This window comes from Protopterus annectens, chromosome 6.part0 (assembly GCF_019279795.1).
Source record: "Protopterus annectens isolate FY-2018-M chromosome 6.part0, PAN1.0, whole genome shotgun sequence".
NCBI lineage: Eukaryota > Metazoa > Chordata > Ceratodontiformes > Protopteridae > Protopterus > Protopterus annectens.
In genome coordinates, this window is record NC_056737.1 from 1300787805 (window position 1) to 1300812488 (window position 24684).

General features: G+C 41.9%; 1 protein-coding gene across 1 annotated transcript in view; it reads left to right on the forward strand.

Annotated features, from left to right (window-relative positions):
* Positions 1 to 24684, forward strand: part of EPC2 (enhancer of polycomb homolog 2) — a 3037718-nt gene that overhangs the window by 2588812 nt on the left and 424222 nt on the right. The window contains exon 12 of the mRNA XM_044074869.1: positions 7204 to 7366. Coding sequence (XP_043930804.1) covers positions 7204 to 7366 — 163 coding nt within the window. The remainder of the gene's footprint in view (positions 1 to 7203; positions 7367 to 24684) is intronic.

Below are 24684 nucleotides of genomic sequence, written 5' to 3' on the forward strand. Positions count from 1 at the left end.
ACCTTAAATATGTTAAAATATTTGAAAATATTTAAAAATATAAATGTGCTTAAAATGCATATAACAGAATGTTGAAGTATAAAGATGTAGTAAAATGTACTAATGCATAAAAATGTTGAGAACACTTTTCTGTCTTATGCTGCATGGCATGGCATCCTACAGTTAAATATCAGAATAAAAAAAAAAAAAAAAATATATATATATATATATATATATATATATATATCTATTGAGGTAACAATTGTATATGGATACTTGGAAGTACAAACAACATTCCTGTCTGTACATCATGGCATGGCACTCACCTTTGAATTTTGCATTACTAAATTGACTGCTAAGAGTTCGTGCTTATTAGCTTGTACTGAGACAAGCCACGCTGCTTCGCTAAAGACGGCTTGCACCTGTCGCCCTTAGGCTTTCGAATACTGGCCAGGGCTCTTGCCATACCCATAGTGCCTTTTTAGGCAAGGCTCAAAAGGCAAACTCACCTCCGTAAATAGCACAAGTAACAAAAAACTGAGGGTAATGCTACTCAGTGCCAGAAGTCTAAACCTCAAAATGCAAGCACTCAAGGCACTCCTCAGTATGGAGAAAATCGATATATGTGCAGTAACAGAAACCTGGTTTTAGGCTCCAGAGAGCACCCCAGCACTACCAGGCTACAACTCGTACCATACATTTCGGCCACAAAACCCTGACTGAAATACAAAAGGAGGAGGAGTATCCATATTCATCAAGGATACCCACACCTCCAGGTTAGTGGCACTGCACGATGCTTCAGAGATCATCCATGTGCTACTAACAATGGGCAAAACTGCTATTCAAATTATAGCTTGCTAAAGATCACCCACCATGTCCCAGGACCCCCACTCCGCATTCCTGAAAATACTGGGAAACACAAAGGTCCTGCCAAACACCCTGATATTGGGTGATTTCAATTACCCAAACATTAACTGGGAGAACTACTCGAGTACAAACTCTCTTGCCCAACATTTCCTGGAATTTATAAACTCAAACGCCCTGGATGAACTGGTCATCATCCCCACCAGAGGTGACATCATATTGGACCTGGTCATCACCAACATGGGCGACCGGTGTTCCACACCGGAGGTCAACCCCTCGCTGGTTAGATCTGACCATAAACTAATCACTCTGGATGTCCACATTCCGCTACCACCCCCAGTCAAAGAAACCACCGTGAAAAACTTTTCAAAAGCAAACTTCATGTTACTTAAGACCGAGGTGGGAAGTTTCAAAGGCCCCATGCTAAAGGATAATGCTGTCCAAGCTCCAAAATCCTTTACTACTGCATTCTACGGGCACCTACAAGAATGCATGGATCGTGCTATCCCAAACAAAACCAAGACTCACTCCTCCAAGAAAAGTAAACCAGTCTGGTGGACTCCTGCCATAAACAAGCTATACAATAGAAGGAGTAAACTAGTACATAAGAGAGTAAAATCCCAAGAGGGGAAGACATCCCTGATCAGTATCAGCAAGAAACTACATTCCCTCATAAAATCATCCAAGGCTAGCTTCGAAAGAAAAATTGTCATGGACTCCAAAGATAACCACAAGGCATTCTTTAGCTATGTCAAGAATCTAAGTGGCAATTCTCAGATCTGCTCGGAGTTGGTGCACAGTGGCACAAAATACACTGAACCGACCGATGTAGCCAACATCCTGGCAGACAGATTCAGTGCAAACTTCACCCCCCTCTCCTCCCCAAAAGGTCCCATAACTGTACCAGAAGAATGTAGTGCCCCTGAAATCACAGACACTCAGGTTAAAACAGCCCTCTCCAAAGCCAAAAATGTAGCATCAGTGGGACCGAACGGTGTCCCAGGCTGCGTCTTACACGAGCTCAAAGATGAACTAACCACTCACCTAAACACACTGTTTAAACTCAGCCTCTCCACAGGCTACGTGCCCACAGAGTGGCGCACAACAACGGTTATTCTGCTGCACAAAGGTGGAGCCACAACGGACCCTGGGAACTTTTGCCCTATAAGCCTGACTTGCTTGGTCTGCAAAGCTATGGAGCGCATCGTCATGGATCTCATTAACGGAGACATTGGGAACTTTCAAACACCGGATCCTACCCAGTTCAGCTTTGTTAAGGGCAGATCATGCCTCCTAAATCTAGTGGACTTCTTTGAGACAGTTACCAAGGCTATAGCTGAGGGAAAGGTGGTCCACATAGCCTACCTAGACCTCGCAAAGACCTTCTACACCATTCCCCACTCAGGTATTATAGACAGGCTCACCAGCCTGAACATAAACCCCCTACAGACGTACCTCACCAAGAGAATCACTGGCCTCAAGCAGATGCCCTATGCAGCTCGATTGAAGAAACTCCAGCTGTACTCGGTTGCATACCGCATACTCATAGGTGATCTCTGCCTGACATACAAGGCTATGTCCAACCCAGAATTGATGGACATGCTCCACCTAAAGCAAACCTTATCCCCTCAAGCCACATGCTCCAGGGATCTAAACCTCACCACAACAATAAATAGGGCGTGCTGGAGGGATAGTTTCCTGTCCCAGAGACTTCCCATGCTCTGGAACAAGATTCCAGTCTACATTAGGCAGAGCTCCTCGCTAACCCTCTTCAAGAGAAACCTTGACGAGTGGATGGGAAACAGAAAGTTTACCCCAGGGTTCCCTTCAATGGCTGTGCTAGACAGAGGCTCAGGGAACTAATCTAAGGGGGCGGCGAAAGCCAACACATTCGGGCAAGGCTTATAAATGCCTTCGGGCAGATAGCCTAGTACCTACCTATGAGACAACTGTTATATATTTGACATGGCAAGTTTGTCCTACAATTCATCATGTTGTTTATCTCTAGAGGTTTCTTAGCTTTAAAATACAAGAAGTAGAGTAAACCTCATTTAACCCATGGTAAGTGCAAGCCGTGGGCCTGAATTGCCACAATAACTGCAACCTTTCTAAATGTAAAGATTCTGGGCCCCCTCTTCCATCAGACTTCACACTGTCTATTGCCTTAAATTTAAATGTGTGGTCTGTGTATTCCTGCTTGTGTCTACTTAGGGCATTGTCTTGACTCCCTTTCTTTATATGGTACAGGTATTCATAAACTTTTTCCCTGAACCTCCTGTCCATCTTCCCTATGTAGAATGCTGGAAATTGTTGGCATAGAGCTACATTGGTCACAGCTTTAGTCTGACAGTTAAATTTTTGTTTTATTTGATACTCTTTATCTCTAATGGTATAGGTTGACCTTGTAGACGTGTGGGCAATAATGGCACATGTTACTTCTGGGCATGCCATACCTCACGGCATACTGGTACATACCATGGTTAGCTTCCAATATATTTTTTTAGGTTTTGGCCCCATTTGAAAACTAATCTAGTTGGACCCTCTATTCTTGACCTGGTAGTTGGGTCATTCCTTAAAATGTCGCAGTTCTTAGTGATGATCCTCATGATCTCATATGCATTTGAGCTGAAGGGTGTAATCAAACTACCCTGTCCACAATTTAGTGCCTGTTTTTGTGTGGAAATCTAATGTTAAGTTTTCTGAAATGGTTTTCCTGTCCATTATTGTTTTTTAAAAACCTTTTGATCTTTTTGACTGCACTTCTGTCATTATTTGATTCGGGTATTATTTGGTTTGGGTAACCCCTTCGAGAAAACATACCATGTAGTTTACTGCATTCATTGGAAAAGTCTTCATCGTTTGTGACCATCCTTGCTGCCCTTTCTAGTTGCCCCTTCACCGATCTTTTTTGGTGAAGGGGTGACAGCTACTGTAGTGTAAAAAGGTGTTCAAGTATGTTTCTTTCCTGTATATAGTTCCTGAATAGCAACTGTTCATGTAGTCTTTGCTAAGATTAACTTCCAAATATGCGATGTTATCTTTTCCAACAGTAAATGTGAAAGGTAAAAAGTGTGTGGTACTGTTGAAGTATGAAACCAGTTCTTCTTCTTGGGTATTGTCTCCCTCTATTAACATAAAAATATCATCCAAATAACAGGTGTAATAGTGGATCTGATGTGGGGTCTGCCCTGATTTCTTCGCATACTCCTCCTCCCAGTAGGCTGTTGCTAGGTTTGCTACACTGGCCCCGCAAGGTGAGCCCATTGCTACTCCTATTTTCTGGAGGTAGAACTTGTTACTGAACATGATGAAATTGTATGATAGAATATTGTCTGAGATGACTTCAACAAGTGTGATTTTCTCTGCTGTTGCCCCTCCCTTGCATAACATGTAACTGACCCATTCTATACCCTCTTGGTGGGGGATTGATGAATACAAGTCCTTCACATCGACTATCAGGAAGTTCAAGTCTTTGTTGAATTCCAGTTTATTGATGTTAGATAAAAGAAACTCCATGAATCTTTACATATTTGCCCCTTTCTTAACATATTTCTTAAGTATGTATTCTACAAATTTAGCACAGGAGTATGTAATACTATTCCTGGCATCTACTAGGGGTCTCATGGGTGGGTCATTGATTTCGGAATCCCGAAAAGTACAGGGATTTTAGGTGCTGGCATGTTCAGGTAGTTGAATTAGTCCATGTCTTTTTTCCTCTCAATAAACAAATCATTTAAAATTGTTCGAATCATTATGTATGCTGCATTCAATTCTTTTCTGGAAACTTCAACATAAACATCAGTTTGTAAAATCCTGGACATTCTACCTTCATACTCTTGATAGTTCATTATTACTAACCCCCACCCCCTTTGTCAGGTTGCATAATCCTGATGGCTTGTTTTAGTAAAGACAATGCTTCTTTTTCTGTTCTAGTGATATTGCTGAATCCAGCATTCACCTCTTTGCCATTGTTTAGACAGTTTGTCTAATTCACAAATCTTTACGTACAAAGCCAATATGATGTATAGTGGGGGGTTGTAAGTACTAGCAGTGTGTAATGTGTTGAGTGTGTGATTGTTTGGACCCAGCAGTACTGTTAAATTTAATTTTCTTACAGTTTTAAGTCAATTAAAGTGTTAGGTAAGTCTGCTCTACAAGTTGGTACAGATGTATGCCCTTTAGCCAATATGTCTACCAGCATTAGGTCTACAGTTAACTCAGAAAAGTTAAACACTTTATAGTCTTTTTCTGTGTTGTAAACAATTTTACAGTTCCTAGAATCACTTACTGCAGGGTTGTTCAGCGATTCCAGTTGTTCCTCCTGTTGTATGTTCTGGTAGTCCTTTGCCTCAAGTTGTAAGTTGAAGCTGGTTGCCGAAAATTTGAGGCATCTCCTGGTGTAGAATTTACCATATTTTGTTCTCTGTTGCTGGAATTCGACAGTTCTATGTCATCCTGACTTCTGTTTGCACTTCTGTTCCCTGATTTATAATCCAAAGAGCTCTGTTGGTGTGCGTTGTTCTCCTGCCTTCCTTTTCTAGATATTGCATTTTCTGGATGGGTTGGATTTCCTGTAGACCTTAATCTGGCTTCCATTTCGACAATCAGAGCTCCAGATTGCAATGGAGCCGGCTTTGTCTAGGCTGAACCAGTCTCATAGGCATGTCTATCTCTGTTAAGCTTTTTCAGCTTGCCATTTTTCAGTTTTGAAATGGACTGATCTGTACTGGTGAATGATCTTTCATAATCAAATGTATACCTATTGAAGTCCACATTTTCCTTAATTTTTGGTCTAGGATTGTTGCTTCTTCATTAATTTATCTGCCCATAACTGATTGTGTTTGCACATGACTGCTTGTAATTCATAGCCATGCTTGTCAAACAGTTTCAGTAATTCTTGGTGAAACTCTGAACCCTCCACTAATCCTGTAGTAAACTGCCATACTCTCAGTCCTTTAGGAGTGATGTTCTCACTTGTACACTCTTTAAAGTCAGCTATTTCCAGATGCAATTTTTTTATATTTTAGTAGTCTTCGATCAAATTCTTTTAACATCTGTGTGATTCCCCCCCCCCCCCCAGCCGGTTGCTGCGTTTCTGAACTCCTCCTTGGTGTTTGAAGGGAAATTGGCTCTTTCAGCCATGTGTTCAGTGATGGAGCCCCAATAATCCCTGAGGGTACTTCTTGGTGCGTAGATCTTGTTTCATGAGTTTGTGTCAGCTCTTGTGGTCTGTTTTGTAACTCCACAGCTGTGTTACATGCAGTTCCATTGACTGGACAGTTTACTGTACTGAACATGGTTCTATTACCCTGTCTTCCTTCCTGGGCCAACTGAGTGGCCAAAGGTGGTTGGGAAGTACTTTGGAGGGTTAAATGAATGCACTGATAAATTAGTCTTAGTTATAGAATCAAGTCTAGTAGCAATATCTTCAACTCGCTGACTAAGAGCTCTTATTAGGAGGGTAAGATTACGTACAGCATTGTCCTGTGACAGCATGATGGGTGAACTTGCTGGGTCTTCCAAAGCCATGAGTACATACAAAAAAACCAGGAAAAGTAGAAGACCAAACAACAATCCAAGACACTTGTGGAAGAAGGTTAGTCCACTCCAAGTACTGTAGCTACTTTTCTTTAATATGTATGTATGGATGTATACATATATATATATATATATATATATATATATATATATATGTATATATATATATATATATGTGTGTGTGTATGTATATATATATATATATATATATATATATATATATATATGTGTGTGTGTGTATGTATATATATATATATATATATATATATATATATATATATATGTATATATATATATATATATATATATATATATATGTATATATATATGTGTATTAAAGAAAATAAACTACAGTACTTGCAGTGGACTTATCTGCAAGTGTCTTGGGTTATGAAAGGAAATTAGAGCATCTGGCAAAAGTACACAAACAGAGGTGAAATGTGTAGAATCTCCACAAAAGGCACTGCACCTAAGAACCTCACTGGAGAGCCAAGCATTTTGAGGCAGCAGCACTAACCAATGAAATATTTAATTCTGCTTTTACTGTTTTCTACAGTCATGTTGTTATTTACATCTTATATTGTTGAAGTGATTGTCCACAATTTTTGTCAATTTCTTCAGCAATTTTTATTCTTAAGAATGTCTTTGATAGTCTTGGTTGTGACTAAAGAGAGCTTGCTCAGAACAAATGCACCAACCTAACTAAAAAGTAAATATTTGGCAAAATTAACATTTAAGCCCATTAGATATGGTTTTGATGTTATTTTTCTTGGTCTGCAACAGTACCTAGAAATGTAAAAATGTTAACTTATGCCTTTGCAGGGATCAAACACTTCAGACTGCATGTCAAAGACGCTTGATTCTGCCAGTGCCCAGTTTGCTGCATCAGCTGTCGTTAGTGCACCTGCTCCTGGACGTATAGAAGTAACCAAGGATAATGGGCCAGGCCACAGCAGTAACATAAATGGTGTTGTTCAGACTTCAGGTAAGAAATTATACAGTGAACTGTTTCTCTGCATTAACTGTTGATGTGTGTTAATAGGTTCCTAGATTAGTACTAGGCTAACTGCTCTTGTGGGCCATGTTAAGCCTAGCCAGTTACCCCATATAAGAATCAAATTCTACATCCTATGTCTGTAAGGTAAACACCTTAACTGTTATGGCAACCTCCCACCCGTAAGTTCTTGGGTAATTACTAGGCTAGCTTTTTTAGTAAGCCATTCTAAGGCTAGCTGTTTTCTTTTCCTAAAGTGAGAATCAAACTCTGCACCTTGTGTCTGGGAGTTGGACACCTTAACCATTTTACAGCAAACTAAGAACAAGTCAAACCGAACAAATAGTATAGGGTACAGTATTAGGCCTATTTTTAATAGCAACTCTCAAGCAACCAGAAACTACAGATGTTCATCGTGTTACACTGCTGCAGTCATTACACTTGGGTTATCCTGCCGTCAGGCGGTTCCACAGTCGGCCTGAGTTCCAAAGTCTTGGTCCGGCGTCGGTTGCTGTCGCTTCTTCCCTGACATCAGTGCGCCAGGGGTATACAAGATGCATCCAACGCCATTTTCTTCAGTCTTTCTTGCCGCGCGGTGCCTGAAGCAGAAGCAGTTCGCAAGCGCCGGTCGGCCGACTCCTGAGATTTTCGAAGTCGAATTTCAGATCCGAAGACTTCAATAAAGCTAAGTACCCCGTTGTGGAAACTTTTTTCTTGCCTCAGACCGATGTCAGAAAAAGTTAATAATTGTATTTCTTGTGGGAAGCAAATACCTCATAAGGACTTCCACTGTTACTGTATTCCATGCCTAGGCCCTGATCACGACGTCACTAGTTGTCGGTTTTGTGCTAGATTTAACAAACGCACTATAAAAAGACGTTTTGATTTTGCTTTGCACTACTTAGGCTGTAGGTTCAATTATACGATGCCGTCTGATCAGCCGACGACCTCAATACCGAAAAAACGCAAAGACAAGGATAAAGACAGGCATCTGAGGTCCAAAACTAACGACGAAACCTCTTCTAGGCCAGTCGCCGGTTCTCAGTGAGGCGCTTTCGCAGCCCCTGACACACGCTACCTCAGAGCCACAGACCGCTTCCGACTCCCACGTGGAGACATCTAGGCCTCTGGAAACTCAAGGTATTGGACCTATGGAAACGAATCCCTCAGATGGGTCCGGAGCCGCTGAGCAGGCATCGGCTTCTGAGGGTGTTTTCAGACCTTCACAACTTACCATTAAAACAACAGCCAAGACAAAGGTACCATTAAAGACAAAGAAACAAGTACAGCATTCTCCTGGACAGTCCTCCATGCCTAAGAAACAGATGCTTATTATGGCCGAAGACCTCATTACTCTAATCAGGGGTTCCCATCCCCCTCCTGAGAAAAGGCCTAGGCAGGATACAGACTATGACTCCTCTGATCAGGTTTCCATTTCCTCTGATTCCTCTTCAGACCAGGGATACTCTCTACCCCCCTATGAGGACTCTGATGCTGAAGAATCTATCCCTTCAGCCTCTCTTCCTGAGGATTATTCTTTTGGGGAAACTTTCCATACCATGAGGGAGCATTTCCATTGGGAAAGCCAAGATTATCAAAAACAACCCAATTGCCTCCTTTATCTCATTCCAAAAACACATATTTATCACTCATTCTTCTTAACTCACATAAAGCTTGCCACTCATCCTTACATAAATTATAACTTTTCTTTTGTTTTTAAACAAAAAATATTCCTCAGTAACCTGTTTGTTTAAAGCTTTCTCAAAAAAACTTATGCAAGAATTGTTCTTAACAGGATTAAATTCACTAACACATGGGACCTTTGGAATATTGAGTGGCAAGCTTTATGTGAGTTAAGAAGAATGAGTGATAAATATGTGTTTTTGAAAGCCAAGATTACTCAGAATCCAAGAAAAGGCTCAGGGATTTCCTCAACACAGGCCCCTGACTATTCTGCCAGTGCTAGATATTGTGGATGATGTGTTCTCTGAATCCAGTTTGTCTCCTGACTCTTTGCCCCCTGCTCCAGCCAAGCCAGATAGGTATTATAGAGTCCCTGACTCTCACAAGTTTCTTTACAAAAACCCTTCTGCTGATCCAGAAACTATTTCCCAGGATCCAAAAGGGGTTAAGGCTTCCATTGCAAAAAATCTAGTACCCTCGGACAGAGATTCCAGAGCTTTGGATAGATGGGGGAAGAAAGTATACACTTCTGCATCTTTAGCAGTAAGAGCTTTAAATTGCCAGTTTCACATGCTTAAGTACCAACAATATTTAATGGCTCAGTTAAAACAGAAAATGTTTGCAAGCTCAGAAGCTCCTGATTGTAAAGAAATGCAGGATTTATTGCATGCAGTTGAACAGGTGGGAAAACATACTCTGCAATGTGGTTTTGATTCTTTAGAGGCCTCTTGTAGAGCCGCAGTTACAGGTTCTGTGATTCGAAGACATGCTTGGTTAAAAGAACAAAGTTTACCTGATCATGTTAAGGCAAAATTATTGGATGCTCCTTTATAGCATGATAATTTGTTTGGTGTTAAGGCAGAAGAGGTGTTAAAGAAAATGGAGGATAAAGCTAAATCTATGCAAACAGTCAAGGATTTCTTACAGGTACAGCCACCTCGGTTTAGCAGAAATTGGCCAACAAAGAATTGGTCCTTTCCAGTGTCAGACAGGCCACAGAGAGGCAGATACAGATGCCCAAGAGGCAGATCTCAACCCCAAGGCTCAAACAGACAACGACAGTGGGGCACCTCAACCCCAAAAGGTGGTCAGGACAAGTCTCAACCTTACAGGAAACAGTCACAATGACACTCCCCTTCGTATGCCAAGCACATCCCTTTTGGAAGCCCCCTTAGGGGGAAAACTAGCACTTTTTTCTCAAAACTGGCAAACAATCACCCAGGACAAATGGGTCCTGAATATTGTGTCTCAAGGTTACAGATTCCACTTTCATACTTTACCAAGGTTAAAAGGAATGCCAGACCTACCACAAAATCAATGGGCAGAGGCACAAAACAAATTTCAGCCCTCATGGACATGAGAGCTATTCAAAAAGTACCACAACAGGAACAAGGACAAGGATTTTACTCAAGACTCTTCCTGGTCCCCAGAAAGGACAAGGCCTGGAGGCCCATACTAGACCTTTCAATTCTGAATACTTACCTGGATATTCCGAAATTCAAAATGTTGACATTACAGCAGCTTCTACCCATGCTGGGCAGGAAGGCTTGGCTTGTTACTCTGGACCTCAAAGAGGCATACCTGCATGTCCCTATCAGACAAAATTGCAGAAGATACCTCAGATTCAAAGCTGGTAAAATGCACTACCAATTCTCTGCACTGCCCTTTGGCTTATCTACTGCGCCCAGGGTCTTCACAAAGTGCCTGGCACCAGTAATTGCATTTTGCAGACAAAAAAGGAATTCAAATATATCCATACCTGGACGACTGCCTCATTCAAGCAGAGACAAAGGACATTCTTCTACAGCATCTGGCATTTGTAAAAAGGTTGCTACTTTCTCTAGGGTACACAGTAAATGAAAAGAAGTCAAAACTAGTGCCCTCGCAACAGATTTTATTCCTGGGTGCAGCTTAAATACAACGGCCCAGATGGCTTACCTCATGCCAGACAAACAAGTTCAACTAACTCAATATTTTCAGTTGCTGGCAAGAAAGTCCCATCTCCCTGCAAGAAAAATTCTGCAGGCCCTGGGATTCATGGCATCCTGCATACTACTAATACCATATGCCAGACTGCATATGAGGAAATTACAATGGTACCTGAAAAGTGTTTGGACTCAACACTCTCACAGTTTAGAAGCAGTAATACCAATGATTCCCTGCCTACAACAGGAGTTTCGATGTTGGGCACAGGCATGTCACCTAAACAAGGGTCAGCCTTTTACCCAACCCACAGCCAGGCAAACTCGTAACAACAGATGCTTCGGATTACGCCTGGGGAGCACACATGCCAGGAAAATACATTCAGGGCAAGTGGACCACAGACCAGATGCATCTTCACATCAATCAAAAAGAGATGTTGGCTGTTCAAAATGCCCTAACAGCTTTCAAGTACCTTCTACATCCAGGACAATTACTACTAAAGACAGACAACACCACAGTAATGTGGTGCATAAACAAGCAAGGGGGCACTCATTCTTATACCCTATGCAGGCAAGCCATGACCTTGTGGTACACAGCTGTAGCGTATCAAGTCCACTTGCAGGCACAATTCTTGCCAGGAAAGAAAAATACTCTGGCAGACGATCTAAGCAGAAATATCATGGACCCTCACGAATGGAAATTAAATCCACAAATCTTCAGCATGGTAATGCAAAAGTGGGGATGCCCAGACATAGATCTTTTTGCCTCCCCACTGAATTGCCAACTACAAAAATTCTGCACAAGGACTTATCACAAACAAGCATGGAAAGTGGATGCTCTTCTGTTCAGCTGGAAAAACTTAAAAGTGTATGCCTTCCCACCACTGCCTCTCCTTTCAAAGGTACTCCTAAAAGCCAGACAAGAAAAACCACAGATGATCCTGATTGCTCCAGACTGGCCACACCGGCACTGGTACCCTATTTTAAGGAACTTGGCTCAAGGCCCACCATGGATTTTGCCTCAAATTCCACACCATCTGACTCACAAAACAATCAGATCCTGCACGGTCAGCTCAAAACCCTAAACCTGGCTGCATGGCAGATACATTAGTCAAACAGGCAACACCTCTCTCTAAAGCTGTTATGGATGTCATCTTGGAGGCCAGGAGACCAAGCACCAGGAAAGCTTACTCAGAAAAATGGAAGAGATTCTGCACCTGGAACCAGGCTCAAAGCCTTGACCCTTTTGTTCCAAACATTCCTCAGATTTTACAATACTTAACTGAGATGCTGGACACAGGCCTATCCTTCTCATCAATTAAGACCCACACCTCTGCCATTTCAGCACATTACAACACGGATCCTCCTTTATTCTCTCATCCCTTGATAAAGCAGTACTTCAGAGGGGCTAAAAACATAAGACCGCCCCGGAGAGCACCAACACCAACTTGGGACCTCAACTTCGTTTTGGAAAAACTGACCCTACCACCTTTTGAGCCAGCCAATACAGCCGATCTAAAATTTTTATCATGGAAAACAGCTCTGCTCCTGGAAGTAACTTCAGCATGAAGAGTCTCAGAGCTACAGGCATTAATGGCAGTGGAACCTTTTATAATTTTTCATCAGGACAGGGTATCTTTAAGGACAAACCCTACCTTTATGCCAAAGGTGGTATCTAGTGTGGCTCTTAACCAAACCATCCATTTGCCAACTTTTTATCCAAACCCCCAGAATAAAGGGGAGAAACTTCTGCATTCTTTGGACATACACAGGCAGCTTTACTTCTACTTGGACAAAACCAAGGCTTTCAGGAAAACTGAGCAACTGTTTGTAGCATATGCTACAGGATCACAGGGCAAGGCTATCTCAAAGCAGACTATATCCAAATGGATAGGCACTGTATTCGGTACTGCTACACACAGCATGGAAAATCAGTCCCAAATAACATTAGGCCACATTCCACCAGGGCAACAGCCACTTCAACAGCCTTTCTCAGAGGAGTACCTACCAAGGAAATGTTGGAGGCTGCAACTTGGAGTTCAGTGCACACCTTTACCAAGCATTACCACCTGCCTCTTTACTCCAAATCCAGAGCAGGATTTGCCACAGCAGTTCTGCAGGGCCTCATAGCCAATCCTAACTCTTTATAGACCAGCCACCCAACCTCAGCTTTGGGATTCTACCCAAGTGTAATGACTGCAGCAGTGTAACACGATGAACATAGTACAGTTTTGTACCTACCATAATTGTAGATGTTTGAGTGTTCACACTGCTGCAGTCCAGGTTACCCTCCCTCCATCCCCTCTGAACTAGCTGGACTTATCTATACCTTTCTATCCTATACAACCTTTGGGGTGTATTTGCTGGTGACTGAAGGTATTGTTTTTATTGTATATTTTTGATTAGCAATATGTATTGCCTACCTACTTGGGGGCACCTGACATCTGGGGCAAGAAAAACTGAAGAAAATGGCGTCGGATGCATCTTATATACCCATGGCGCACTGACGTCAGGGATGAAGCGACAGCAACAGACACCGGACCAAGACTTTGGAACTCAGGCCTACTGCGGGACCGCCTGACGGCAGAATAACCCAAGTGTAATGACTGCAGCAGTGTGAACACTCGAACATCTACATTTATGGTAGGTCCAAAACTGTACTTTATCTGGCATCTACGAATTCCCATGGGTGCCGCTTAACTGAGAGTTTATTGCATCAAACCTCAGTTTTTTTCCCTACATTTTCTTTCTGCACTCTAGTCAAATGTGATTCAGATAATTTCATCATGTCCCTCCTCCTTTCGGCTTTTCCCGGTTAGGGGTTGCCACAGCGGGTCAGCTGTCCGCTCATGATTGGCAGTGGAGTTTTACGTTGTCGAGTTGCCAGCCCAGTGCGCAACCTTCCACAGAAGGCACACACGCATGCACTCACGTCTAGGGCCATTTTAGAGTGTGTACTCCACCTACAGCATGTCTTTGGGATGTGGAAGGAAACTGGAGTACCCGGAGGAAACCCACGTGACCACAGGGAGGACATACAGACTCCACACAGAAGGCACCCCAGCCGAGGATCGAACTGGAGAACCTGTTGTTGTGAGGCGGCAACGCTAACCGCTGCACCACCGCAAGAGTACAAAATGTTCAAAGTCCTTTGTGGCACAAGATGTTGCTTTGTGATGGTGATGGGGGTAGGGTGTTGATGGTGTGAAGTTTGTACAATAACTTGTGCTTTTTAATGCCAAGTGATATAAATTGGTTATATCTGATTGTGTTTTTCCTGCTTTTGTATCATGTTTAGGTAAAAGCATAATAAAATTCGAAAATGATTAGTTTTTGTTGCTGCTGATGTTAGATTTACAAATTTTGATGAGTAGCAGAACCTTATGAATATGTTATCAGCAAGAACACAATACAACTTTCAGCAATGATTATGCTTTTAGTAATGAGGTTATCATACAAACATTATTGGAACTTCCCACCCCAGTTTATGTTCTTCCATTAAGTTGTTTTTGCACCGAGTTCCATAACTCTCTAAAGCAGTTTGCGAATTGTATTTGTTTCATGTGCAAGAAAGAAAAGGAGAATGATGTGCATTATTTTTGCTGTGTACTTAAGGTGATGAAGAATGTGAAATATAATGGACTTCTCAGAAACCATTTTACTGAAGACCACATAATACTATTTGGGTAAGCAGTTGGTTTAACCATCACTCAAATCAGTTCAGTAAAATGAGCAAAAAACAGTTGCATAAATAATTCCATGCAGGATACTTTTTGGAACCAAGACCCTCCTACCTTCCCCCGTATAATTACTTATAAAAGGCTGCCCTAACACATCATTAACTGTAATTGTTGAAGGCCCCTTCTTGATAAGCCTTTGATTTACTTCACTGTTTCACACATTAATTGCTTAAGACATGAGTTTCATGTACACTCTGTGACAAGCCTATACGTTTGTCACCCTAGTGTTCAGAACATTTGATTGACAAATGCATATAACAAAATACCCCAGGACTGGCTACCTGTAGCATTAGAAGCATCTTTCTGTCTGTCAAGTGCTGTAGCTTTGAGATCTTGCATCACCAGAGTGCTTCAGATTATATTGTTTTGATGTAGGATTAGTTAAAGTTGCACAAAGGAGTTTTTAAGCCATGATTTTTTTTTGTACAAATTTCCAGTCTGCACAAGTAGCACCACCACCAAGGCTCACACTCAGAATGTACTGCTGCAAGAACATACATTTGCTGCCATAAACATTTATTTATTTTATTTTATTTTACATTTGTTGACCAGGCTAGTCTAGCTGGATACATATCCCTTTTCAGTAGAGGCCCGAGGAGAAAAGCTCCAACATGAGTGATTTAATACATACAAAATATTCTAAGAATGACTAGTTTCACATTACATAATAAGACATGATAAGAAAAAAAAAATTTAATAAATTGTGAACAATGTAAGGATGTTCTTCATCTCACATTGCTGCAGTCCTTACACTTGGGTAGTCCGCTGTCCTCGGTCGGCCCGAATATCAAAGTATAAGGCTGACGTCGGTCAAGGCGCATTTGACTGACATCAGGACGTCAGGGTACAAATGCGCATGACCGACGTCATATCCTCAGTCTTTTTTGCCGCATGGTCCGATGCAGAAGCAGCATTGCAAGTGCCGGTTGGCGTTCTGAGATTTTTCAAGTTTGAAGTTTCAGACCGAGTTCAAAGTTGGCTAAGTACCCCGTTGGGGAATATTTTGTTTTTTTCTTGCCTCAGTGATTTACCGGATGTCAGAAAAAGTCAATAATTGCATTTCTTGTGGGAAACAGATACCTCATAGAGATTATCATACTTTGTGTATTCCTTGCTTAGGGCCTGAGCACGACGTTGTTGGCTGTCGCTCTTGTGCTAGATTTAATAAACGCACTATAAAGAGAAGGTTGGATTGTGCAAGGTTAGTCTTTGGGAAGCGGTGTAATTATAAAATGCCGTCGGATGCTCCGACGCCCGCTTCTTCAAAGAAGCGCAAGGACAAGGCAGTTAAGCCTAGGCTAGTAGAACCATCTGTACCGGACGCCGGTTCTTTGGAGGTGTCTGTGGAGCCGGTGGCTCCCGAGGTTTCTTTGTGTTCCCAGGGTGAGACCTTATTATTGCAAGATGTGGCCTCTCAGGAGGCAAGTCAGGCTGAGGGGGCTTCTCAGGTTACTATACTCCCCTCCCTTCCTAGGGTGACTAGGCCCTCTCCTTCTGTTTCAAAGGCTTCTCCCAGGGGCAGGCCAGGTTTGACTTCAGTTGTTGTTACCCCTAGCTCTTCAGGTACTGTGCCCAAGAAGCATATGCTTAAAATGGCAGAAGATCTGATTACTTTAATTAGGGGTTCTATGCCCCCTCCTGATAAGAGACCTAGGTTGGAGCCTGAGCTGGGGGGTTTTGAGCAGGCTTCGGATGTTTCAGAGTCTTCGGCTGAAGACTTGCAGGAGTACTCTCCTTATTCTGATTCTGATCTGGATGATTCTACTCCTTCTGCTTCTCCTCCTGAGGATTTTTCTTTTTCAGAAACTCTTCATTCCATGAGGGAGCATTTTAAGTGGGAAGGTCAGGACTTCTCTGATTCCAGGAAAAGGCTTAGGGAATTTTGTTTTACCCCAGCATAGGCCTTTGGCTATACCTCCTGTTTTGGATGTAGTAGAAGATGTTTTTACAGAGGCTTCTCTTAATCCTGATTCTTTGCCTCCTGCTCCTGCTAAGCCGGATAGGTATTACAGGGTGCCTGAAGCTCATAAGTATCTTTTAAGAGTCCTAGGGCTGACCCAGAAACTGTTAGTCAGGGGCCTAAAGGTGTTAAGGCTTCTGTTGTTAAGAATCCGGTTCCTGCAGACAAAGAGGCTAGGGCCTTGGATAGATGGGGAAAGAAAGTTTATACTTCTTCCACTCTTGCTATGAGGGCTTTGAATTGCCAGTTTCACATGTTGAAATATCAGAACTATCTCCTTTCACAATTAAAGTCTAAGGTTGATGCTCTGGCAGTAGGTATTGATTGTAAAGAGTTGCAAGATTTAGTGCATGTTTCTGAACAGGTGGGTAAGCATTCTTTGCAATGTGGTTTTGATGCTGTACAGGCCTCGTCTAGGGTGGCTGCTACTGGGTCAGTTCTGCGCAGGCACGCCTGGCTAAGGGATCAAAATTTGTCTGAACATGTTAAAACAAGGATTTTAGATGCTCCTTTACAATCTGATGTGTTGTTTGGTCCTCCTGTTGAGGCAGTTTTAAAGAAAATGGAAGACAAGGCTAAGTCTATGCAGACTGTTAAAGATTTTTTGCAGGTCCAGCCTCCAAAGTTTAGTAGAAATTGGCCTACTAAGGGGTGGACGTATCCTTCTTATGTTTCCCAGTCTAGGGGTAGATCTAGACGTGGTAGGGGCAGAGCTCAGGGCTCTTTCAGGCCTAGAACAGGGAGTTCTCCTGCACAGTCTTCGGATGAGGGCAGGGGTCAGTCCTTTCGTAAGCAGACCCAATGACCTACCTTTTCAGCTGCCAGACCCTTCTCGTCTGGCAGCACCTTTGGGAGGAAGGTTGGCACTTTTCAAAGAAAATTGGAGTTTAATTACCCAAGACAGATGGGTATTGGATATCATACACCACGGTTACAGGTTTTATTTCCATACCTTGCCTCCTTTCACAGGCATGCCAGACATTCCTCCTCAACAAAGAATAGAGGCTCACAAGCAAGTTTCTCTGTTACTCCAAATAGGGGCCATACAGCCGGTCCCTATGCCAGAAGTGGGCCTAGGATTTTACTCTCGCCTGTTCCTAGTACCAAAGAAAGGGAACACGTGGAGACCAATTTTGGACTTATCTACCCTCAACACTTATCTGGACATTCCCAAGTTCAAAATGTTGACGTTACAGCAGCTTTTACCTCTGCTGGGCAAAGATCATTGGATGGTAACTTTGGATCTCAAGGAGGCTTACCTTCATGTTCCTATCAGACTAAGTTGCAGGAAATATCTGCGTTTGGCTGGGACTTCTCACTATCAGTTCTCTGCATTGCCCTTTGGCTTATCTACTGCCCAGAGTATTCACGAAAGTTCTGGCTCCAGTGATAGCTTTCTTCAGGTTAAAAGGAATTCAGATCTATCCTTATTTGGACGACTGCCTGATTTTGGCTCAAGGAAGGGAAGAGCTTCTTCATCATTTGGAATATGTGATAGCAGTGCTAAGATGCCTGGGGTATTCTGTGAACGAAATAAAGTCCAGTCTAGTACCCTCTCAGGACATGTGCTTTCTGGGTGTGAGACTGAATACAGCATCCCAGATGGCCTTTTTAACCCCGGACAAACAAAAGAGTCTATCCCTTTACTTCAGTCAACTATCTCATCAGTCCGTGCTGACTGCAAGGACAGTCCTTCAAGCATTAGGGTTCATGGCATCTTGTATTCTGGTGCTTCCCAATGCCAAACTGCTTATGAGGAAGCTACAATGGTATCTCAAAAATGTATGGACACAGCACTGCCAGGATCTGGACACTGTCATTCAAATAATACCTTGCATTCAAAAGGAATTTTTATGGTGGGCTCAGGAATGTCACCTAAACAAGGGACTCTCTGTGACCCGGCCAGAGGCGAGTCAGATTTTAACGACAGATGCCTCAGACAAAGCTTGGGGAGCTCATCTAAATGGAAAGTGGATACAAAACAAGTGGCCTGTCAGACTACAACATCTACATATCAACATGAAGGAGATGTTAGCAGTCCAGTTTGCATTAATAGCTTTCAAGGAATTACTTCTGACAGGGCAGGTGTTGATTCTAACAGACAACACAACTGTCATGTGGTACATCAACAAGCAAGGAGGAACACATTCTTATCCTCTATGCAGGCAAGCAATGATTTTGTGGGAGACTGCTCTCAGTTTACAGCTCAATCTTCAGGCAAGGTTTCTGCCAGGAGCACAGAACTCCTTAGCAGATGTGTTGAGCAGACGAATTATGGATCCCCACGAGTGGAAATTGGATCCTCATGTATTTCAGAAATTGACAGTGTCATGGGGAACTCCAGACATAGATCTGTTCGCTTCTCCACTAAACCATCAGCTGCCAAAGTTTTGCACAAAAAGGTTTCATCCCACAGCTTGGAAAGTGGATGCTCTTTCTTTCAATTGGAGCAATCTTCATGTGTATGCCTTTCCTCCTCTGCCTCTCCTCCCAAAGGTACTTCTAAAGGTCAGACAGGACAAGCCAAGGATGATTTTAATAGCTCCAGATTGGCCTCGACAGCACTGGTACCCATTACTGAGAAGTCTGGTACGGAAGCCTCCATGGCCTTTGCCTTCGATTCCACACCTGTTGTCACAGGAGGACAGCCATTTGCTGAATGTCAAACTTCACTCTCTTCACCTAACAGCCTGGCATATTCTGTTTTGAACCATAGAGGGTCTCAACTTCCACAACAAGTTTTGAATGTGATTTTGGAAGCTAGAAGGCCTAGTACAAGGATAGTGTACGCAGATAAATGGAAGAGATTTTTATTTTGGAGTGCAGCAAAAGATTTTGATGTTTCTGAGCCTAATTTGAGTGTGGTTCTTCAATATCTTACTGAGTTACTGGACAAAGGTTTGTCTTTCTCTTCTATTAAGGTTCATGCTGCAGCAATTTCGGCTCACTGTGATTGTGTCCCACCATTGTTTTCTCATCCTTTATTCAAGCAGTTTCTTAGAGGGGCAAAGAATATAAGACCCCCACGAAGAGCTCCTACTCCTGCTTGGGATCTCAATTTTGTGTTGGAGAAACTCACTCTACAACCTTTTGAGCCTGCAGCTACTTCTGAGTTGAAATATTTATCATGGAAGACTGCTTTTTTGTTGGCGATTACCTCTGCAAGAAGGGTTTCTGAATTACAGGCCCTTATGGCAGTTGAGCCTTTCTTGATTTTCCATAAGGATAGGGTATCATTACGTACTAATCCTTCCTTTATGCCTAAGGTGGTTTCTAGTGTGGCTTTAAACCAAACTATTCATTTGCCTACTTTTATGCAAATCCCCAAAATAAAGGGGAAAAGATTTTGCACACTTTAGATGTACACAGGCAGTTGCATTATTATTTGGACAGAACTAAGGGTTCAGGCAGTCTCAGCAGTTGTTTGTTTCTTTTGCTTTGAGTTCTCAGGGCAAGCCTGTGTCTAAACAAACTATTTCTAAGTGGATTGGGTTTTGCATTGCTTTCTGTTATTCCCATCATGGCAAGGAGGTTCCAGCTGGGATTAGGCCTCATTCCACTAGGGCTACTGCCACTTCAACAGCTTTTTTGAGGGGAGTGGCAACCAAGGATATTTTAGAGGCAGCTACTTGGAGTTCAGTGCATACTTTCTCTAGGCATTATCACCTGCCACTTTACTCTAAATCCAGGGCTGGTTTTGCCACTGCTGTTTTGCAGGGCATGTTGGCAGCTCCTGCTTCCTTGTAGTTGGCCATCCTCCCTTACCTCTGCTTTGGGATTCTACCCAAGTGTAAGGACTGCAGCAATGTGAGATGAAGAACATAGTACAGTTTTGTACCTACCATAAATGTAGATGTTCAAGATCCACATTGCTGCAGTCCAATCCTCCCTCCTTCCCCTCTGCAATTAGAGGTGCTTGTGTGGGTTGGGTTGTACATATTGTGTATATTGTATATTTTGTACATATAGTTAGTGCAAGGGTGGTTGGTTGGGTGTTTGCTGTCTTTTGGTTTTGACCTTTATTTTTAGGGTCTTCTGACATCTGGGGCAAGAAAAGACTGAGGATATGACGTCGGTCATGCGCATTTGTACCCTGACGTCCTAATGTCAGTCAAATGCGCCTTGACCGACGTCAGCCTTATACTTTGATATTCGGGCCGACCGAGGACAGCGGACCACCCAAGTGTAAGGACTGCAGCAATGTGGATCTTCGAACATCTACATTTATGGTAGGTACAAAACTGTACTTTTCATTAGAGTAGAAGTAAGAAATAAACAAGTCTTAATGCTTTAGTAGGGTTCATGTGAAGTCAGTCAAAATCTAAAGCATTAGAACATTAGCAAAACTATTTAGTAGTGTTGTTCATAAGATATAGGGAGTAATTGTTAAGGAAGCAGGAGAAAAAGAAATAGGGGAGGGGAGAGAAGAAAAGTAGATTCAATCAGGCTTTGAGCAGGGGCAAAGCCAATGTATTTTAAGGTGGTCTCTAAGGTGTTTTTTAAATATTAGAGAGGATGAGAATGAGGTGAGTGTATTAGGAAGTTTGTTCCAGATTCTACCCACAACATTGGAGAAGAGGGAATCGCCTGCTTTGTTATTAGAAGGGTTGCTGGCAATAAGTAGCTTATTAGCTGAGCGTAGTGTTGAAAGATTTTTATAAGGGGAGATCAGATTAGTGAGGATGGGAGTATTAGTAGGGTGGTGCAGGATTTTTTGTGCAATCACAAGTTGATTGTATTGTAGTTGATTTTGTAGTTCTAACCATTTGAGTTGTTTAAGGTTGAGGCAGTGATGGGTTCTGTACGGAGAGCCAGTGGCAAATCTGGTTATATTATTGTAGCTAGTTTCAAGTTTGGTGAGATTATGCTTTGATAGATTGGTGTAAATGGCAGATGCATAGAATAGGGTGGAAGTAAGATTAGTCTGGGCAATGGATTTCTTAGCTAGTGGTGTAAGGAAGGGTTTTATTCTATACAGGCAGCCTAATTTTTTATTAACAGTTTTTATAATATTATTAACATGGGCATCAAAGCTGAGGTTATGGTCAATAGTTATACCAAGTAGTTGAGCAGTAGAATCAGGGGAAATGCAGGTTCCATTGCCAGAGGTAATAGTGAAGTGGAACTGAGGAGATTTTATGGTGGGAGTAAAGAGTAGTAGCTTAGTTTTCTTGGGGTTAAGAAGAAGGCAGCGTAGGGTGAACCATTTTTCAACGGTGTTAAATACATTTTGTGTAAGGGTGTGGAGAGAGGAGGAAGACTTAGCAGTGCAGATAAGAGTAGAGTCATCAGCATATTGTATACAGGTGGATTGTGGAAAAACAGTATGGAGATCATTAATAAAGATGGAGAAAAGAAGAGGGCCTAGGATAGAACCTTGAGGAACTCCAGTGCTCACTGGGAGGTGTGTGGATAGATTATTGTCCCAGAGTACTGCTTGTTGTCTATTTTCCAGATAAGATTTGAACCAAAGGATTGCTTGTGGGCCAAGAGATTGGGCTTTTAGCACATTAATAAGTAGGTGGTGATTGACCATATCAAAGGCTTTGGAAAGGTCAATAAATAGAGCAGCTGAGAGACAGTTATTGTTACGATTCCTATTTATGCAATCAGTAAAAGTTAAAAGGGCAGAAGTAGTGCTATGAAAGGGCCTAAATCCGTGTTGGCAGTTAGAAAGCAAGTTGTTTTGGAGAAGGTGCTGGAGTAGCTGATGGTGAATACATTTTTCCATAATTTTGGCTAGTGGGGAGAGTAGAGCAATAGGACGGTAGTTGGAAATTTCAGTAGATTTACCTCCTTTGTGCAAAGGGATTATATGAGAGAATTTCCATATAGAGGGGATGTAGGCTTCAGAGATGGATCTGTTTATCAGGATAGAAACAGGGTATGCTATGGCTTTGGCTGCAATTTGAAGGTATTCTGCTGGGAGACAATCAGCCGAGGGAGTGCAGGGTTTGAGTTTTTGAAGGAGTTTGCAGATAAAGGAGGTTGGTACAGGTTGCAAATGAAGGGAGGGAACCGGACTGTTAGTGTGTAGTGTAGGACTGGGGGTCATGGGAACTAGAGTTTGAGTTAAAGTTTGAATAGCTTCAATGAAGTAATTGTTAAAGGCATTAGCTATTTGCAGAGGATTACTACTGGGAATAGAGCAGGGGGAAGGAGTTGTGGCATGTCCTGGTTTGAGAAGTTTATTAATGCCAGACCAGAATTTTTTAGGATTATTAGAGTGTGAATGTTGCAGGTGAGAGTAGTAGTTTTTTTATCTGAGATTATATCCTTTTTGACAGCATTTCTTAGTTGTTTAAAGTATATATGATCTACAGAACTTTTAGAGGTTCTCCATCTTGCCCATATTTTGTTTCGTAGAAACATTTTTTCTTTGGTTTGTTTTGTGAGCCAGGGGGCTATTTTTGTCCTGATTCTGGAGGAGCAGAAAGGAGCATGGTTATTTAGAATTTGAAGGAAAGTAGAATTAAAGTAAGAGATTGCTTCCTCTAGATTAAGTAGTTTTAGAGATGACCAGTTACATGCTTTTAGTTCATTAATAAAGTTCTCAGCTTGGAAGTGTTTTTTAGAACGATAGGTGACAAAATTGTTCTTTTTTGGGCTATATTTCTTTTGTTTAGTGATAAAAGGTTAAAATGTTATCACTAATGTCGTCAGGGAGAGATCCTACCTTATAGGTATCTGGGTGACTATTTATAAGGATCCAGTCAAGAGTAGTTTCTTTGTTACTTGGTTTGTGGATCCTAGTGGGGAAGTTTATTATTTGATTGAAACCAAATAGATTAATATGGGTGTTAGGGGTAGGGGAATTACATAAGGTCCAGTCTACATTAAAATCGCCTAATACAATTGTTTCCTGTGGTAAATGGGTAGAAAGGCTATTGAGAATGTTTTCAAGGGTGCTAATATTGTTTCCTGGAGGGATGTAAGAGCAGATTATATAGATTGCTTTAGAGCTGTTCATTTGGAGTTTGATAGTAAGGGTCTCAGAACTGGTATTTAAGGGTAGTGATACATCATAGAGTGAAACCAGAAGATCAGATTTGAACAAGATAGCTACACCGCCACCTTTTTTTGATGTACGGTCACATCTTAGGATATTATATCCAGGAGGGGTTATTTCTAGGTCATGAGTAGAAGGTTTTAGCCAAGTTTCTGTAAGGCAAAGGATATCAAATGGATAAACCTGAAGGAGAGCATGCAATTGACTAATTTTGTTAATGCTACGAGTATTAAGATGTGCTATACTGAGGGAGTTCTGAGTTATTAAAGAAGAGGTGGCATTATTAAATGATGGATTCTGTAGATTGGTATTTGGTGGGGATGGGCCAGGATTGGGATGAATATCTCCACCTGTTAGAATGTTTATGGTTTGAATGGATGAAATCTTTAAGTATTTATAGTACTTGGGTAGGGTAAGCTTATTGGGGAGGTAAGAAACATGGGTGTTTCTATGGAACTTGGGAAGCAAATAGGCTGAAGTAGAGGTGATGTTGCTATGAAAAAGGCTGTGGGGATGTGTGATGGGGAGTGTTTGTAGATAGGTCACATTGTGCTTTAGAGTGTAGTGTTCATATGCAGTGAGTGAGTAGGTTAAGGATAAAAGTAAAAATAAGGAAGAGGAGACGAGAAAGTTTTTCAGGGAAGGTTTGAGAGAATGGGCCATAAGGGCAGTGGAATAGAAAGGTTATATACAGAAGATAGGAAGCTTAAAGTGTAGATAAAAGGTAGGGAGAGATAAATGTAATGGTTTAGAAAGATAGTCAGAAGAAGGGAGAAGGGAGTAGAAGATAAACTAAATAGCTGTACCAGAAGTGATTATAGTTACTGATTATGTGTAGAGGAGAGTAAGGAGAAAGCTATATAGCAGATACTTTTATAATACTGCCACAAAACAGCCGGTGCTGAAAAAGTACAAAATTAAAGAAGTAATTACTGGCTTAATCCATTTATTCTAATGTTCATCGTAAGATCACTGTTGCAGTATACTAAACTTGT